The 19,493-nt window shown below is 42.4% G+C and overlaps 2 protein-coding genes across 2 annotated transcripts; one reads left to right on the top strand and one right to left on the bottom strand.

The window, feature by feature from the left end:
- Positions 1-108: 108 nt before the first annotated feature.
- slc5a10 (solute carrier family 5 member 10) lies at positions 109-18,624 on the top strand. The gene is made up of 14 exons (XM_041035804.1): positions 109-138; positions 399-503; positions 1,089-1,148; positions 1,530-1,634; positions 1,766-1,871; positions 2,329-2,409; positions 2,511-2,716; positions 5,307-5,442; positions 13,696-13,803; positions 13,901-14,051; positions 14,254-14,422; positions 16,468-16,683; positions 17,689-17,782; positions 17,927-18,624. The coding sequence occupies exons 1-14, from the start codon at positions 124-126 to the stop codon at positions 18,118-18,120; spliced, it is 1,746 nt and encodes a 581-aa protein (XP_040891738.1). The 5' UTR covers positions 109-123; the 3' UTR covers positions 18,121-18,624.
- Positions 3,698-12,567, bottom strand: LOC121180411 (protein FAM83G). The gene is made up of 5 exons (XM_041035803.1): positions 11,305-12,567; positions 9,256-9,423; positions 8,214-8,338; positions 5,868-7,260; positions 3,698-4,722 (listed from the first exon to the last, which is right to left on the bottom strand). The coding sequence occupies exons 1-5, from the start codon at positions 11,794-11,796 to the stop codon at positions 4,351-4,353; spliced, it is 2,550 nt and encodes an 849-aa protein (XP_040891737.1). The 5' UTR covers positions 11,797-12,567; the 3' UTR covers positions 3,698-4,350.
- Positions 18,625-19,493: the final 869 nt, after the last annotated feature.

Genomic DNA, 19,493 nt, shown 5'->3' with positions numbered 1-19,493 from the left:
TTTGTGTTTTGCTGCAGTTTGTGTGTCTATGTGTGGATGCTTGTGCGTAACACTTTTCTCTGTCAGTCATCATGCAGGGTGAGCAGGAACACTCTGAGTGGATACTTTCTGGCCGGACGGGACATGGCCTGGTGGCCGGTAAGTGTGTGTTTCACAGTAGTTAAAAAAAAAAAAAAAAGTATATGACTTGAGATCTGTTTACAAAAAACTAGTGTCGGTTTGGGGTTTCTGTGATTCAGATGCTGGTGTGTTGTTATTAGTTCAACTAAACAATAATTTTCCCCCTAAATTTCTCAGATGGTTTCATTTAAATAACACTTTGAGTATTGAGTAACACTTTGTTGCATTTGTACTTAAGTAAAAGATCTGAATACTTCTTCCATCATCGCTGTGCACAGATCGGAGCGTCTCTGTTTGCCAGTTCAGAGGGCTCAGGTCTCTTTATTGGTCTGGCTGGGACCGGAGCTGCTGGCGGCATCGCTGTCACTGGGTTTGAATGGAATGTGAGTAAAAGAAAAAACACACACACATACACACATGAGATGCTATTCTAATTTGACTATTAATAGTAACTAAACGCATTATAGACTGGAATGAAGCAGCTCTAGCCTGCTAATCCGTCATAATGCATGTTGTTTCTTTTGTGGTGTGCTGACAAGATAATTACCATATAATAATTTATTTGTGCAAGAAAACAACAGCATGGATCATCTGTGACTAATTTCTTTTTATATCTGGAAAGAAAACAAATTACATTAGCATTGCAGTATTTTACATAATTACCTCGTTGAAAATTTGCTGTCTAGACGAAAGAGATGATAAAACTATTTTTGCAATGTGCGTTTGAACATCTTTCAGCAGAGGTGACAGATAACCAGCTGCAGGGGGCAGCAGCAGAACCTTTTAAACTCCATCCAGTATTAGGTGGTGAACATTTGGCAGGAGTCAGTCCACAGTACCAGTGCAGAGGCTTGCTCACGAGCTTGCAGAACACCTAAAGGGTTAAATGTTTTTCCTCAGTCTGACCAGAGAGATTTTCCCTCCTGAGACGACTGACACTTCTCTGTCCTCTTTCTGTCCTCTCTCAGGCCACCTATGTGTTGCTGGCTCTGGCATGGGTGTTTGTGCCTGTCTACATATCCTCAGGGGTTAGTTTACACACACACACACACACAGAGGTATGAGCACGTCTGCTTGTTAAAGCTGGTTCAGCAGGTGCATTTAGATGCCAAGAATCATTCTCCTTAAAAGCATTCCCCGCCTTGAAAATTCCCCAACAGGGTGTTACACTTCAGTGCGCACACATACACACACACGCAACTGTATTTTAATTTTTTAAAAAGCCATAAATTACTTTTCCTCTTTGTTAGTTTGGACTTATATTCAAAACAGAAGACGTGTAAACACATCAAACTCATCTACTTTTACCATCTGACAACTGGTAGATCATACTGAGTTCCTAAGCTTCTTAAGTTTGGCTCCTATGTGTAGTTGTGGTGTGTTGAAGATGTTGAAATGTGTGTATTCAGATTGTGACGATGCCGGAGTATCTGGGTCGTCGTTTCGGAGGAGAGAGGATCAGAACCTACCTGGCTGTCCTCTCGCTGTTGCTGTCTGTCTTCACAAAGATATCAGTACGACAGTGTCTCACACACACAGACACACACACATTACGTCTGGCTGCATTGGCTTTCCACCATTCAGCAACATCATGTGCTATGAGACTGAGTTTTTGCTGACAGATGTGTTGTGTTTCCGTCACCAGACTGACCTGTACTCTGGAGCCTTGTTTGTTCAGGTGTGTCTGGGATGGAACCTCTACCTGTCCACTGTCCTCATGCTGGTGGTCACTGCACTCTACACTATTGCAGGTACACAAAAAACAAACACCTCTTTTTCGTATCTCTGTTTTGAGCACACCACAGGACATTTTATGCACAGAAAGGGATGTTTTGCATCGTATTTTGTAGGTAAATTACTATCAAGCAAAGAATCATTTAGTTAGAGCAAACAAAAATCGACACAACTCTTGCTCGCAGTGTCTCTGCTGCTCTTTTTGCTTCTTTGTGCACTCTCATATTTGCTTGCATGCTTGCACAACCTCAGTTTTGTCTCCAATCCAGTGGTGTGGAGGATTTAGGGTCCCTAGGGAAATAGCTACAATTACTCTGTGCAAGTTGGTGAATGTCCTGTTGCGTACTCAGAGCTGAGCCACAAATACAATTTCATAAACAACACTTGTTGCCTTCTTTTGCCTTATGTTAGATAGATGATAAATAAGAGTGTTATTGTGGATTGACCCTTGAAATCCATACTCACTTCTTTCAGGTGGTCTTGCTGCTGTCATCTACACTGACACCCTTCAGACATTTATCATGATTGTAGGAGCAATTATCCTGACAATTACTGGTATGTATAATTTCCATCTCTTAAAAACAGACACAAACTGTGCATGCACATTTGTTGATGTGCTCATAAAACAGCTTGCATTGTGTGCTCTTGATCCACAGCCTTTAACAAGATTGGAGGGTATGGTAACCTGGAGCGCGTGTACAGCATGGCGGTGCCCAGTAAGATCATTCCCAACAGTACCTGCCACCTGCCACGTCAGGACGCCATGCACCTGTTCAGAGATGCCGTCACTGGAGACCTGCCCTGGCCTGGCATGACACTGGGGCTCACCATACTGGCTACCTGGTACTGGTGCACTGATCAGGTACATCTCCATTATACACATACAATACATACACATGCATGTCTACATGTGCCTTAAGGTGTAGTTCCTCCAATGACCACTATGAGTTTAGCTCAGAAACTCTCACTCACTTGAAGTGAACTGGGAAATCGCATCAGTTCTCTCTTAAAAAACATTTTTTAAAAATATATATCAGATGTTTTCACTAGTCAATGCCACAGTGTTTTTTTGATGTGTTCTAGAGGCAACTGTTCACTAAAATGACACATAATAAAAGTACTTTGTCTGTTTTTGACTGAATACAGTGTTACTACTACATTACCAGTGAGCATAATCCAACATCTCTGCTAACTGTCCATGGCATAGAAGAACTGGGAACATGCTCAACTACAGTCAGTATAGCTGGTCAAACTTTAACCAGACATTTATGGTGTTTCCAACACACAGCTTTGGTAATAATCTTAGTCTGTGCCTTTGTTCTGTGCCGCAATTCAGTATCATAAAACACTATGTCTCTAGAACAGCTACTAAACGGGCCGTGTGTTGTGATTGTTTTGATAACGGTTTCCAAGGTCAAGAGTGATCTTTCAATCTAATCGTGAAATTTGTTTGGTTTTGTTCATCCTTCTTGCCCTACCAGACTCCATTCTGCTAATGTGGTTTCATCCACAAGTCCTGGTAAAAGAAAAAGGTCAGGCTCCACCCTGTTTGCCGGATGATGATTTTGCGCCAAACCCAAACACCAGGGTTCAAAAATCCCTTTAGAAACCTAAAAGCTACAATTATATTTGTCTACGTCAAAGGCAAAAGCAGACATACTTAAAATACCTCACCGTGCACGTGCACAATTATTTAACTGTTCTTTTCAGATGAGTTGTTCCGGTGCAGACGCTGTTGGCTTGAGTTATGGACTTTCACTTTCAGAATGATAGACTTTACTGAAATACAGAGATGCTGCACGAACTGTTGATTTACCTGAACTGGCTGAGGCAACAACAGAACAACAATCTGTCTTTTTTATTGAAAACATTCACTTTTGGTCCCCACATCAGTGTTTATCATTGCATACGCCTGGTCTCTGTATATGAACAGGTAATCAACAACATCTGCCCACATGTGTAAAAGCAATCAACACAGCAGCCTTACATTTGCACCATCAGAAACCAATCACAGTCGTGTCAACACTAGAGTCTGATGCGTAAATCCTGTAAATCTTTGCTCTTTTTTTTAACTAAGCTTGAGGGATCCTTGCTGTGTTTATGCATTTGTTTGTAAACTTAAATACCAGCTGATATATTATTTCCAGGGTTAGTTTCCTCCCAGATATCAGTATCTTCCTCTAAATTTCATTATCTACCAGACACTGCTGAAACCATCCAGTCTGAAGCCCAGGGAGCATTTGGTGGGAAGGAGATGAGATTCATTTACAGATAATATCTCTTAAAACACATCATCAAATTGCCAACTTTTGTTGACATAGTCAAAAGATCCCAACGAAAAAGTCCTTTTATGTTGAGCCTCAGGGTTTGAAAACAGGAAATGACATGCATCCCAGAGATAGAAAAGATTCCACATTGAAGGGTCACCAGGTTTTTTTTTGCAGGAAGTCTATAAAATCAAAAAGCATCCTTGTGTACCTGTACAGGTCCATAGTTTTATCTGGTAGCCTTGTTATTCTGATACACTTTCTTCTGTGACACTCCTCCTCGTCCCCTCAATTGTCTAAAATTGCTCAGTTTTGAGAGAGAAACTCCAAGTAACCCTGGTGGATTAGCTGGCGGCTGTGGCATGGTGTGGTCTGTCTTACTGTATCCCGGGCTGTGGCGCCGTGGCGACCGACTGGACCTTGTGTCTGCGCGCGCCTGGGCTGAATCAGGCTGCAGCGTTTGGCCCTGCCAGTAACGGTGTCCTCCAATCACATGTCCAGCTGCTCGAGTGGGGCGGTGGTAACTTCCCGGTTTGGCAATGATTACTTTAGGTCCTCGCTGTCGTGCATCAGGACCTGGAGATCTTGAGGTCTGGAACAACTAGACAGGGAGAGGAAGCAGACAGAAAGATTAATGAGGCATTATGGGTTGGCTGGAGATCAGTAAAACCTACAAATCCTTCAAATGCTGATTTCACACATGGGGTACCTCAGGCATCAGTCCTGGGTCCTTTACTATTCTCTATAAGTTATGTTTGGGTGAAATGTTTAAATTTTTTTTAATTAAAAAAAATAGTATTTTGGGGTATTGTATGCCTTTGTTAAACAGTTGAGATATAAAACAAAATTAGATGGGGAATGACATGCAACAAAGATCAAACTGGGGAAGTTCCAGTTCCAGAAGACAGCTTAGCACTGGTACAAAACTAACGCTAACTATGGGGCCTTGATGAAAAAGGAGGAACGTGTCTCATAACAATGCTTATGATTGTCATAATGTCAGTCAGCAACTGCCATATAGAAAATTGTTTAATCATCTTTTAAACTGTAGAAAAATATGCACAGTAGCTGCAGAATCATTGCAGTCTCTATTTGTTCAATAACTCTAGATGTATTTTATGCCTTTTGAAAAGTGCTATGTAAATAAAATTAACATTATTACTGCTTGTGTTTCTGTATGTGTAGGTTATTGTACAACGGTCCCTGTCGGCTAAAAACATGAGTCATGTGAAAGGAGCATCTATCCTGGCTGCCTATCTGAAGATGCTGCCCTTCATCTTCATCATCCTCCCTGGAATGATCAGCCGAGCCCTCTATCCAGGTGCGCGTACACACATGTTGGTAGACAATCACACACCTTTTTATTAGGAAGAGGGCATGATAAAGGGCAAGGACATGTTTAAGTGCAAGCAGGTGGTGGCTTGCTTTGATCCCACTCGTGAAACACACCCTTTTTCAGATGAATCTGTTTAATCATGTGCGAGACGCCGTCTGTGTCTTTCCTGTAAATGAACTGAACCATGTTATCTAAATGTCACCAACTAATCACTTCAAACAATTATTTTTTCAGCTGATTTTCTGTGCCAACTGTCCAAAATGTGTCCAAAAAACATTTGAGATGCTGGAGCCAGAAAATACAAAACAACTTAAGAGATTAATTGTTGTCCATTAATTTGCTATGAATTAACTTACTGTTTCAACATTAAAGGTACAGTGATATTGAAATTATTTGTGCTGGATGGTCACCTGTCCTATGTGCCTGTGTGGTGAGGGGTGATCTCGTCTGCGCAGCTGCTGTGATTGGCGGATGAGGGCAGCGCTGTCCTCTGTTTGGGTGGGCTCCCGTAGGTCCAGCATGCTCTGAGAGAGGCGGGCCATCATGTTGAACCCCTCTCCTTGGCGATGCCCGTGGCCTGAACCTGTTGTCACTCCGTTTGTCATCAGGTCACTTGACTTCTGCTGAGAATCATAAAACTCCTCCTCTGACGCCGTGGAAGCACTTGAAGGATCATCATTGGCTGCTCGGTCACACATGACCTTGGTACTGTCTTGGCTGCCATCGTCGTTGCTGCCAGAGTCTCTGCCGTCATCTTTTGATGTTATGCGGCCACGACTTGGCGTCAGCTCCTCCGGGGTTCTATTTTTGCTAGAGGAGCTATTTAGACTTTCCAACTCGTCCATTTTTATCAAAGTCACCTGCGGTTGGTCAGACTGCTCTGAGGGGGAGGGGTCAATGACTAAATGTAGTGTGCGCCGTTTAGGAACGGGAGGTGCTGCAGTTTGTGCCTCTGGGCTTTGTTTAGTGTTGTCTGTTGGCTGTGAATCAGCAGTAACATTGGATGATGAGTTGGGACTGCGTGTATTTGGTTTGTGTGTGTCTTGTGTTGGTGGTGTCTTCGGCTGCTGAGGGGCCCCACTGGAATCTGTTGTATCAGTCTGGTCTTTAACTGGAGCAGTGTGTATTTTCTCTTTGTTGGTTGAACTCACAGGAGCAGAGGCTTCTGGACTTGTATCCGCTGAGGGATTTTTGTCTGTTTCTGCAGCGTTTGCGTTCTGATCTGAAGCAGGTTCCTCAGTCTGGGCTGGAACTGTCAGTGGTGCGCTGAAGCGTATAGCCTGACTGACCTCAAACCTCTCTGACCTCTGTAGGTGAACCTGATTGGCCCGTTTTTCATCCCTGATGTTGATAAAGCCAATCACGTCGCTGGGTGGGTCTGGCTCTGGCCAGGTGGGTAGGTATGCGATCAGGTATGCTTTCTCCAGATTGGCTAATCCTGGGTGCGTGGGTGGCTCTTCGATAACCTCCTTAAGACGACCTTTCATAATTTTTAACCCAGTGGGATTCTGAGAGTTTGAGTTCTTGTTGCTAGAGTTCTGGTCAGAGGAGGCTGGACTTCCCGCGGCAACCAGGGCATATTTGGGGTTGATGAGCTTCCTAGCAACAGTAGCTGACACAGGAACAGGAGCTGCCTGAGGGAGCGGGTCAGGAATTGGTTCATCTACCATGGGAACCTTGTTGAGAGACACACCTCTGGACATGAGGTAAAGGTCACGGAACTGCAGGTCAAATGTCTCCACTGCCTGTCCTGTGATCACAGTGATGAGGTTACGGTCCAAACGAGAGGAGGACCAGGTGAAACTGGAAAAACATAAACATGGAAACATAAATTCACAGCAGTGATTCCCCTGCTGATGTGCCTGTCTAAAAGGTGCTCAGGTTTCAAATATTTTTTCCATTAAATCCGTCCCAGTTCCAGTTTGTCTCATCTAAACGCTGTCTTCCATGTCACGACTCCTACTGAAAAAACCCAATTTATGGTGTAATCATTACACCAGACATTTGTACCCTGCAGTCATGCATCATATCATGCTCTTTGATCACATCGCAAGATTGTTTTTCCTCAGCTTCCTGGTAGAACAAGGGATGGGGTGTATGAGAATGTGCAGAAATATTGGTAGACAACAATGACAGTAAACTGCAAAGTCTGTGTGTGTTGAGGTGAAGGTTTATAATGGTTCGTTCAGAAGCTTTCAGAAATTAGCACCGACAGTTCTGCATGCTTCAGCTTTGCTAAAGAAATAGTCTTTAGTCGTTTTTTTTTTTTTTTGCAGAAAAATTATACACCACCAGTGAAAACAGGTGGTGTATACACATACATTTTTTCAGGTCGCAACTGGTGTACAATACATTTTGGCCACTTGGGAGCAGCGCAAAAAGTTAACACAACTCAACACAAGTTATTATGGTGAACCAATTAGCTAATGGCTGTGAATTTACAACTATTTTCCCCTAAGCTCTGTTTTGGTCTCCACCAAATCCAGAGGGAAATACCTGGCTCTTTAGCTAAAAGCTCCACGGCCAGTTGTTCGACAGCCAGTTGCTAACTTTTATTGCTGCAGCTGGAAACTGGGTCTCAACAAGAGCAGTGAGACTGAACCAAAACAGTAAATCTGAGGGTCAGACAACCAAAATCGTGAGCTGAAAGACACTGAAATGCTCGGAAGAGGGTTTCTGTGGGTTTATCTCTTAAGAGTAACGCCCTTCACATTACCAATAGTCATGCACAACATTCTGTATAGCACACTCCTCACCTGTATGAACCAGAGATGGCTCTGTCTCCATCCACCAAGAGAAACTTCTGGCTCAGCGAGCCACGCACCTTCTGTGCTGACCGCGTGAAGAACTCCACACCTCCACAGCAGCGCACGCGCAGATTCTACACACATGCACATGCGTACAGTTAATGCTATGTAAACAAAGGCACTTAGGGATTTAGTACATACAAGAGGAGGGATTTCAGTGAACAAAAGGGAAATGACAGCAACAAGAGGATGAAGAGACAGAAAAGAATGAGTTTTCTTGTTGCTCCAGATCAGCTCTACTCTATTAATACCACCATAACCTCATGTTGGCTGACTCTACAGGTTAGAGCATGGTCTGCATTTATGTATGTGCATGCTTGTATGACACACCCTGCGGTGTTTGTCTTCAGCCCTGTGATAAGGGTGTGGTCCCAGGCCGAGCGTTAACTCGTAAGTAAATGTTCTGTGCGAAATCTCACAGGACACACTAACCATTGAAGTCGTAAATGCTCATAATAATAACGGAGATGGCTGATAAGAAAGAAGTTGAAAGGGGGTGGGATGTCTTCTGGTTAAAGCCATGAGGAAGGAAGAAAGAGAAATGAAAGAGAAACATGTTACAGAAAGTAAAGTGAGAGTACAGATGGTTTATATAATTGCCTGCAGCACAGACAGGAATGTGCTTAGTGTCTTTTTGCCCTCCAATTTTTTATTTTTATTTTTTTTAGAAAAGCCCCCTTGAAACTCTAAGTATTTTCTGTTACTGCCTCGACCAGTTCAACATTCAGCCTATGGGGAAAAACTTGTTGGCGCACACACCTTATCAAGGCCTGCAGGCAAAAACTTGTTACACCTGAGTCAATCATGTGGCCTATTGTGGCTAGATTTCACTTGTTTAATAATATTACTGAACATTTGTGTTGGAACCGGAGCTTTAAAAAAAATAAAAATAAAAAAATTAATCTATTTTTGGGTAGAATGTGAGCTCTCCAACTAGCTCATCCCCCAGCTTATCAAAACATCATGTGGGCGTGTGCGTCTGTATACATACCTTTAGGTGTCCACGGTGCATATCAGCTCTGCCACACATGGAAAGAAAGCAGGGGACTGCAGCCATGTCAATGATTATGTATACAGGAACTTTGCGTTTGTATGCTGCATCCAGCAGGTCTCGAAAGATATCCACATCTGTGAACACATCCATCACCACGGCTATTACCTACACACACACACACACACACACACACACACACACACACACACACACACACACACACACACACACACACAGGAAACCACAAATGGTTTCCTGTTAAGCTGCTCTTATCAACAATATTAAACCCATTAAATCCTAAAAGGAAGCTAGGCACTTGTGAGAACTGCATTTGACCAATAAATTAAACCCAGTAAGTCAGAGAATATTCCAGCTGTCCTGAAACTGGATGTTCCATGAAGAGACTGCGGGAAACAAAGAGTGTTTTGCAGTGGTTATAAAATGTGAAGTGGGTTCACTGTGTTTAACAACACTTGTGACAGCATGGTTGTCTTCACACAGCGCTGTCTATTCACTCTTTCACCTGACCCAGTTTTAAGTTTAAGCCTGCAGAAATAGAAAGCGGGTCAACTTAGCGAACAAACTGAAGAAGAAAATTGCTCTGGAAGTTAGTGAACCTTGAGGTTAGAAAGTTTACTACAGATTTAAAGTCAACTTTTATCAGTGTCTTCTTGTCTGCCAATCACAGAAAAAGCTGGAAAACTAGATGGTATAAGAAGATAACACACAACAGTAAATACTCTTTAAAAAGCAGAATAAATTAAAAATATTACACATACAAACCCTAAATACATAACTATGTGTTTCTAGGTGAGTTCAGTTGAACAACAGCCTTTGGGGGGGGGAGTTGCTTTAGAGCCTGGATGTGTTGGATCTGTTAGGGCTTCAGAGCAGTGGAGTCAAATCTAATTAAGTCTTAATGTTTCTTTTGTTGCTCTGATGCCGAGCTAGACTATTATATGTGCATGTGCCAATATTTATGTGTGTGAGAGGTAAAGGTTATGTATAGGGTACTGGCATGTAACGTATTCAGTGACGTCAGAGAATTTTTTTCCACTGGCGTGTCAAGATCAGACTTGTCTTATTAAAACTCTGTTATGTGCTTGTGTGGGTTGGCACATGTGAGAGGCATGAGAAAGGGAAGTAGGTTTGCGAGCCAAGGCAAAGGCAAATAATGAAATGTAAATGGCCAAAAAAAATAAAAAATCAAACTGACAGACACTGGATTAAATTCAGCCCAAAGAACCCACTGGCAGACTGCAAAGAAACCAGAGAAAGTTTGGTCTTTTTTGACTGAGAAATCAACTGATCGAAGTCAAAAGCGATTTGACATTAATTTCTTGTTAACTGACTAATCGATTAATCGAAAAGTTGTTTAAGCGCTGCACACAGCAGCCCTGCGAAACCTTTGAGAAACTTCTAATGTTCTTTTCTTTACTGTGTCACATAAGCACAGCTTCGTAGTTTGTAGTGTTGTGGCAGTGGACTGTATTATACATTGGGCAACCAGAAAAATATTAAAACTATAATGTAATATAATGTGGTGCACACAGTAGTGGTGCAATGAATACCACCGTACTCAAGCTTTTGTTCAGATTTTGACTGTACTCGTGTGCTGACTCAGTGCTGTGGTAACATTTTGGGGTCATACAGTGTGGTGTTTTTGTATTGAATTATATTACATTCAAATGTGCTTTGTCCACCACAATTATATAAATAAAGGAGCCAAATATAAATATATTACAAGTTCATTCAATCCAAGACAACAACGTAATCGTAAAAAAATGCTCAAGAGCTGAATCAACACAAAGGGTTGAGTCAACACAAAGATAGAAAACCATTCATAACTTTGCTGTTGTACTGAACTGGCATTACAGTGCACAGATTTCTGTCAATGGTGGAAGAAGAACTCACATCATTCACTTAAGTAAAAGTACAAAAACAACAAAGTGAAAAATACTCAACACAAGTAAAAGTACATTAGTATTATCACCACATCATGACTCCATCATCATCATCATGATCTCCACCATCCTCCTCTCCCACCTTCTGAGCTGATGCAATGCTCTTCCGCACCACCTCCTTGATGTGCGTGTGACCCTCGGTTGGAGGCTGGGTGTACACGGTCACGCGCGTCACCCCCCGGTAAGAGATGGCCTCGGGCCAGCCGAGGTCCAGCTCAGCCACCGAGGCCTCAGACCGGTCTGGCCAGTACTGGAGCGACACCTCGCCGTCTCCGGCTTCTTCCCCAGACCCCGGGGTGATGTTCCCCAGGCCTGGCGTCTCTGGTTTCTGATGATGCTCGTACCCGGGCCGGTAGGCCTCCGCCGTGTGTGCAATCCGCTCCAGCTCCGGTTCTGAGAGGAACTCCCGGACGCCATTCTCTCGGGTGTATTCCGCAAAGGCGTCGCGGCCCTGGTTGATGAGCGCCTCGAGCGCCAGCCGTTGGTCTTCGCTGTAGAAAAACTCCGGTTTGCTCTCGCTCACGCGCCAGTTGACGTGGTGGTCGTCCAGACACTGGATCTGAGACAGCGCCATGGCCTCAGTGTATCCGCCGGTCAATAAACAGTTAAGCGCTGAAACCACGCTGACCCAGTTTCCCGTCGTAAGGGTCAAACTTCGGAAAAGTGCGATTTGTCATTACGGTTCATAACGCGTCCGCGTGACCTGGGCCCGAGATGAGAGCTCCTCCGCTGACAAACGATTTTCATCTGAGGTAAATAAACCGCTAGAGCAGCTCCTCAACAAGGGATCCAGCCCTGCCCAGCTCTCCGGTTACTCTCACACACTCAGGTGTTGTTAGATCAAAGCTCCCCCCCGCCCAGCGCCACGCCTTTCACCTGACAGGGGCCGCGTAAGTGCAGCGGCGGCCCGTTTCAGCTGCACCAGCCGCGGGGCCCGGCAAACGCGGAGGCAGGCGGCTGTCTGGGTGGATGAGTGTGCGTCTGTGTGTCTACCAGTGAGTCAATCTAGAGCGGAACAGGCACTTGAGAAAGAAAAATAAGTCATTAATTCTCCTTTAAATGTGTCGAAACTCCGTGTGACTCAGTCTGTTGCGCTGACGAGTCACTTTTCTCTTTCTTTGTCGGAGTGCCGGAGTCAGACAGCGGTTCACAGCTGTTCGAAAATGGCAACTGTTGAGTTCCCCCAAAAGACAAAAAAAAAACACCCTTAAATTTCACTAACGGGGCGCGTACGAGTCTCAGCTTTCACTGGGTCAGAGTACACGGCGGTTTCTTGTTTTCGTCCGTCCGGGCTTAAGGTCCGGCATGCAGTGTACGTGGTGGAGCTGGAGCCGGTCTGTGTCTGTGTCTGACCCTGGAATTCGCCAACGGAAGCTCAGTTACCGGGGGCAGATAGGCGGAGTGTCCGGTAGTTGGTTTGGAGAGGGAGGTTTTAAACTCCACCCTCCTGCCTGGGCAGAGGGAGGAAAAAAAAAACATGTTTTCTACAAAAAAAATGTGGAGGTATTAGATATAATAACGTTAAGGAGGAGAATGTTAGGTGGGGCAGTGTCCTATTTAGGTAATCCAGAGCACACACTAAACTTTTTGCTATTTGGTGTGATTGCTGGTTCGTGATGTGTCACTGAAAGGTATGCTGGGATTTCCGGTGATAAAACATTGTGGGAAATAACTAATGAATGTCTGGATCAGTTTTAATACAGTTTAAGAATAATCTGAATAAACCGAGGTCAGGTTTAGGGTTTCCTAGATGGAGATGTTGTGAGTTAACTTTCAGCCACCTAACAGATCTAATGTCAATGTTATATATCTAGTGTTCTACATATTAAAGTAATGTTCTTGACATCTCAAAGATTATTTAATGCCACAGTGTAATTCTGAGACAAGGCAAGGGAAGTTTATTTATATAGCACCTTTCAACAACAAGTCCAAGAGTAACATAAAGTATACAATGGATTTTACAAATTAAATGTTGTAACCTGGGGAATAAAAATGATGAAGACCACTTTTCTTTGTGAGTCTAATGTCCCATGATAGCATTGTGTACAGGCATTCATAATGAACAAAGGAATGTGATCGTTCTAACTGCGCCATTGATTAACAAACTTTATTTGTATAGCCTGCATATTTCAAACATACAATGCAGCTCAAAGTGCTTCACATCACATGTAAAATAAATAAAACATTTGCAAACACAGCTTTAAGGCAGGATTTTGTGACATTACATGTGTACAAGTCACTTTTTTGGAACTGGTAAATTCACTTTAAAGTCAATTTCCTTCATTAGAATAACATACGTTTGTTCCCTGTAAGCAGTTTCAACGACCTATGTTCTTTCTGTTATGTAGAATTTTACCCCAGTTTGTTTTCTCACGCAGAAATTAGAGACAACATGAATTCTGCATGAGTGAAATATTTAGTTTCATCTTCTTCTCCTGTGTGTAAATGACATTTGCCTGTCTTCATGTTTCAGACTCTGTAGGATGTGTGGATCCTGAGGAGTGTGTGCGAGTGTGTGGGGCTGAAGTGGGATGCTCCAACATCGCCTTTCCCAAACTGGTCATTGAGCTCATGCCAAGTGGTGAGACATTTTACTTACTAAACATTTTACTTACTAAATGTGTCAACGCTTTGATAAGTTTGTTTTTCACCTGCATGCTTCTCTGTGTGTATTACAGGCTTGCGGGGGCTTATGATAGCAGTGATGATGGCAGCTCTGATGTCTTCGCTGACCTCCATCTTCAACAGCAGCTCCACACTCTTCACCATGGACATCTGGAAGAAACATCGCCCTCGGGCCTCAGAGAGAGAGCTGCTACTAGTTGGCAGGTATGGAAGGGCACACAGGGTGGCCCAGTGATCACAGAACATGTGTTGTGCTTTAGTTTCCTTGGGCAAGACTTTAAAGCCAACTTTAAAACTAACCCTCTCAGTGCTGTGGAGGGTAAACTTTACACCAGGATCTATAAAAAACAAGAGAATCTTGTGTACAGAAAAAGTGAAGGAGATGTGCTGTGCATATTTGTTACAGGATTGTGACAGTGATCTTGGTAGTGGTGAGCGTGGTGTGGATCCCCATCCTACAGTCAGCCAATAGTGGCCAACTGTACGTTTACATCCAGTCTGTGACGAGTTACCTCGCTCCGCCGGTCACTGCTGTATTCACTCTGGCTGTGTTCTGGAAGAGGACCAATGAGCAGGTACGTAACACACACAAAAGTACATGCAGGCATGCAGTCACACAGCAAAGCAGTGTAAATGTTTGGTATTTTTACTTATTAAATGACTTGAAAAACACCAACAAAAAAAAAAAAAAAAAAACTACTCAGCAGAACATTCAGGGGCTTCGAGGTTTTCCTCTGCGCACTGTTTGTCCTTTCTCCTACACTGTACTGGTGTTCAGTTTTATTAGACTCACATGGGATCCAGCTAAGTGCAAACACCCCTCACTGCTTGGTGTGGAGTCCATGTGTGTGTGTGAATGTGTGTGTGCGCGCTGTAGAGTTTGTGCTATGAAGTGTATTGTTTATTATTTCCTCTGTAGGGACCAGCATGAATGTGCTGCTCTTTGGCATTAAGAAGTAAAAGTGATTGTGTCTGACTGATAACAGAGTGGAAGTGAAGAAAAGTGTGATTATTAGAGGATAAAGATAACAGCGCGGGGTAAAAGAGATAACAAGGCTGCAGTAAGAGTGTGTATTAGCATAGTGTTAAAAACACACGTCTGGAAACAGTTCAACTGCAAGTAAAGACCAATCTGCTGGAAAGTCAAGATTCAATCCCTGTTTTATTACAGCAAGTCTTGGGTGTGTCTGCTCTCTGCTGGCACGCTGTTCAACTCCTGAAATGAAGAGGATTTTCAGGGTTTTTCAGAATGAAAGGCTTTTTCCTCTTTACTGTAATGTAAATATTACTTTTCTAATTCAGAATGATGCTACAGTGTCTGTTTTATTTTACTTTTACCTGTTACTGTTATTACAATGGATCTAAAATGAACTTGTCTGGGGATAAAATATGGGCTGGCAATAGCCCAGAAAATGCTGATTTGGTAATTTGCAGGTCAAAGCATGTCTCTGTTGTTACATAAAATCATTTTTAGCCATGCTAGTGGTGTAGATAACAATGTCAGTCTGTCAAATGGCTCGTTCATCACTTTGGTCTAGACTGAAATATATCAACACTTACTGGATAGATTGCTTTAAAATCCGGTAATGACATTCATGACATACATGTCTAAAAACGTTCACGTCATAGCCATCCGTGTCTTTTTGATGTAACCCTTTCACTTTAGACCTATAAAAATGTTAATGAGAAGGGTCAACAGCACTGTTACACAACTGGTGTGAGCTTTTTATTTGTACAGATAAACACAGTGAGCATATCACTTTAAGAATCTGAATGGTGTTGACTCTTGGGGTCAAAGGGCGCACATTATGCCACGGGATGTGTCACACGCTGACACTGCAGAGAGCAAACAACACAGGCTTATTTACGTGGGAATATGATGCAGTCTTTGAACCAGAGCATCAAATGTAACTCATAAAAACATTAATAAACCCTGTAATTAGTGTCATAATCTCTAGCACATGTGGCGTCTCATGATGTTTTCATCTCAATCTGCCTTCGTATTTATTTTCCATTTTAGGATTTCATTACCAAAAAAACCTATACACATGGTTTAAGATTTATATGAACTAAAACCAGAACAACAGACCATTCCATAATAGTTGGCTACATAACAACAAAAATAACTGTTACCTTAAATGACTTTTACCTGCAGTCATGTTGTTTACCTGTAGAAAAATAGCTCAGAAAGAGAAATGGTTTAGAAGAAAGAGTATAAGAAATTAGATCAGAGAGAGGAGGAAAGTGACAAAACTGGATGAGCAGTAAAGTAGAGGTGCAGATGTTTGCTTTGTGCGCTGCGACAAGCTGATTATTTTCGTGTGTGTGAAGTCCAACCGCACAGATCACATTCTCTGATGAAGGTTGACAAGAGAAGGAGACAGAGGGTAATTTATGTCACTGCACGTGTGTGTAAATGTGTATTACGACCAAGATGACTGATTATCATGGTGGGAAAGTGAGAGTGCTGTGAGCCCAGCACACCCAAGTGTGCCCCGTGACTGCTCCAGGAATTAGACTGAAACTTTCAGTAAGAAGGAAGATCAGCCTTTCACTTCAGGAAAGAATGTAATGTTTTCTGCATGTCCTTATATATATGTGTGTGTTTCTGTGTTTTCAGGGTGCATTCTGGGGCCTGATGGTTGGTTTGGTGGTGGGTGTGTGTAGGATGGTGCTGGAGTTTGCTTTCCCTCCTCCCAGATGTGGCGTTGTGGATTCTGCACCTGCAGTGCTGCGTGGCGTCCACTACCTCCACTTCGCCATTCTGCTCTGTGGGCTCACTGCGATCGTGGTTACTGTAGTGTCACTGCTCACACCGCCACCCAGCCCTGAGCAGGTGTGTACACATAGACACAGTAAATAACATATTAGGGAAGTAAGCCCATGTAAGTAGTTTTTCTGTTGATACACCTGTAAAGTTATCTACTAAAAATAAAACAGAGATGATTCTAAGGTAAAGAAACATGCAGCTGAACATTTGGGAGCAGATTGTATGAAGGTTGAGTTCTGTGTTAAAAGGAATCGGCCTGGATCTAAATCCAAAAGATCAACAATGAGTTACAGAAAACAGTCTTAAAGTACTGTACAAGTATTGGTTCACCCAAAAGAATGACACACCAAATGTTTCATATTTCCAGTCTCATTTTTTTAGGTGACCTATTTGTCACATCTGACATTACTCTGACCTGTGTATGAACTCATCAGCCTTTCTGAGTAAATGCCCTGTCTTATCATATCTCAAGAGAAATAGCCAAAATTAGAAAACAGGCAGATCTGCATAACCTCCCCTGTAAGGTGCTGAAAATGAAAATTGATACCAACTCTAATGTTTGTCTATTAAATATGAAGCTAGAGCCAGCAGTGGGTTGTCATAGCATAACATGAGGACTGAAAACAGGGGAAAACAGCTAGCCTGACTCTGTCCAAATGTGACAAAGTTCACCTACCACCCCCCTCTAAAGTTCACTGATTAACATGATATATCTCTTTTTTATATCTACTGTAGTTTCAAATAGGTGAATTTTGTTACCATAAATGAACCAGGCTGGCTGTTTCCCTCTGTTTCCAGTCTTTGTGTTACACTAAGCAAACAGACTGATGGCTCCAGCTTCATATTTACCAGGCGCACATGACAGTATTATTGATCTTCTCATCTAACTCCTTGTAAGAAAGCAGATAAGCATACCTCCCACAGTGTTGAACTCTTCCTCTAAGTCTGTATGTTGCCAATAAAGGCACAGATTCAGCCTGTCTATATTTAACATAGGTTGTATTTATCCCAAATTGTAATGGACTGTGAGTAAATTAAATTTTGTTGCATTTCTTCCCTCTACTCTCCCAGGTGTGTAACCTGACCTGGTGGACAATAACTGAAGAGCCACAAAGAGAGATTCCTCTACAGAAAGTGTCCTCTGTCAGCCACCGTAGCTCCCAGGGTAAGAATCGGGATATTCACCCCACTTAGAATAAAACCAGCCATCATATGATAAACAGTCACCCACACACACTCACACACACACACTGCTGTAGTTATTAGTTGAGTAACTTCCTCTATCTGCTCTGTGCGTGTGCTGTTGCAGGCTCTGAGCCAACTCGGCGGGTGACATGTGGTCAGGGGGTAGGATCGTGTATCTCAGCAATGCGGCGATCAGAGGAGACTCCAGCTCCCAGAGTTCCCTCCATTAGAGAGAGTGTGTTCTGGTCAAGGTTCTGCTGTGCTAATGCTCTCCTGCTGATCAGCATTAACATTTTTCTCTATGCATACTTTGCCTGAGTGGAGAATCACATTTAACATCCTGCCTCACCCTCACCCTGAACTCCTACCAGTCTCTCCGTGGTGAACTAAAAACTCGGCCTGCCTGCCAACAGCAGCTGATTTCTCCAGATCCAAGAAGGATCCGGAATTCTTTAGAAATCAGTGCAGTGTATTTCACAAAGTAAAGCCAGCAGTTGTAGTTTCTGGTGCTATAAAACATCCACATCAACGTCCACAAGTAGAATATTCCCAGAGAGCAAGGCTACACAAACTATTTTCATAACAGCAAATGCACATTCTTTTATCTGCATCTGGATCCACAAATGCAACAAATTACACATAGTGACTGACAATATTGGAATACACATGTCAGCCTTTTCCTTCAAGCAAGTTCACAATGCCATGAGAATATGGTGAAAATGTTCGATGTGACAATGTTTTTAAATTATGATCAGCTCAGGCTCTGTTTGGTGTTGTCTTTTAAAATCACTTCATTGGACATAAAGTTTTTCTGCAGATGTGCTTTGATGTTATGTTTATTAATTTACCACTGCCCAACTATATGACATTGGTTTGTTCATAAAACCTGCACATCATATGTACTTAAAACTAAAACACAAAATATATAGTCAGACAACATAGCAAGAATACATCTATGTGGTTTAGGTTGTATGTGACTCAATTCCACTTCTTTTTAAATTTATATGCTTAATGGTGATTATGTAGTCATGTTGATGGCCTTATATCTTTCAGTCAAGGTTTAGTTATTGTTCTTGTGTTCAGAATTTCTTAACAACTTGTCCATCAAATGTTTTTTTTCTTGTGATATTATTAATAAATGTAAAGATACATGCATCAAAACTACACGTGTTTGCCCACAAATGCAGGTTACAGAATTTATAACCAGATAATATCACTCTTTATTTGGCTTCTGTACAGATTACTTAAATTTACTATGTTTACTAAAACAAAGTGAACATAAAGTTAAATTTCATTTTTTTAGTCATAAATTCAGTACAGGCTGTTTGTAAAAGGAGGACCCAGAAAACAGGTTGTAAAGGTTCTAGGGCTGTAACAATTATTCTCACTTCAAATGATCTGTCAGTTCATTTTTGATCTACTTATTAGCCTTAAGAATAAGAAACCCTCTGGATTCCATTCTAATTTTTCTTTTATCAAATACAACGTTCGTGACCTTCACCCTGCAAATTTGTGCTGCTGAGCAATACCAAGCCAAGAGTCCAAAATGGAAGAAGGTGTCATAGCTTATTGTTGCACCATTCACTTTCACTTAACCTCCTCTGTCTGTTTATAAGCTAGGCATGGCTTGAGTCATGAGACAGGAAGTTGATTGTACGAATTCATCTGTGAACTGTGAACTTTTTGTCCTG

This window comes from Toxotes jaculatrix, chromosome 4 (genome assembly GCF_017976425.1).
Source record: "Toxotes jaculatrix isolate fToxJac2 chromosome 4, fToxJac2.pri, whole genome shotgun sequence".
In the NCBI taxonomy this organism is placed as follows: Eukaryota; Metazoa; Chordata; class Actinopteri; family Toxotidae; genus Toxotes; species Toxotes jaculatrix.
The sequence above is the reverse complement of the archived record's forward strand: the minus strand, read 5'-3'. Positions and strand labels throughout refer to the sequence as shown.

Excerpts from the sequence above, each read along its gene's own strand:
- slc5a10 (XM_041035804.1), top strand. Across the intron at positions 504-1,088 it reads TCACTGGGTTTGAATGGAAT|GCCACCTATGTGTTGCTGGC; the intron begins GTGAGTAAAAGA and ends GTCCTCTCTCAG. Across the intron at positions 16,684-17,688 it reads CGCCACCCAGCCCTGAGCAG|GTGTGTAACCTGACCTGGTG; the intron begins GTGTGTACACAT and ends CTACTCTCCCAG.
- LOC121180411 (XM_041035803.1), bottom strand. The coding sequence starts at position 11,796 with ATGGCGCTGTCTCAGATCCAGTGTCTGGACGACCACCACGTCAACTGG. Across the intron at positions 8,339-9,255 it reads TGCACCGTGGACACCTAAAG|AATCTGCGCGTGCGCTGCTG; the intron begins GTATGTATACAG and ends GCATGTGTGTAG. Across the intron at positions 4,723-5,867 it reads CACACAGGCACATAGGACAG|TTGTTCCAGACCTCAAGATC; the intron begins GTGACCATCCAG and ends CTCCCTGTCTAG.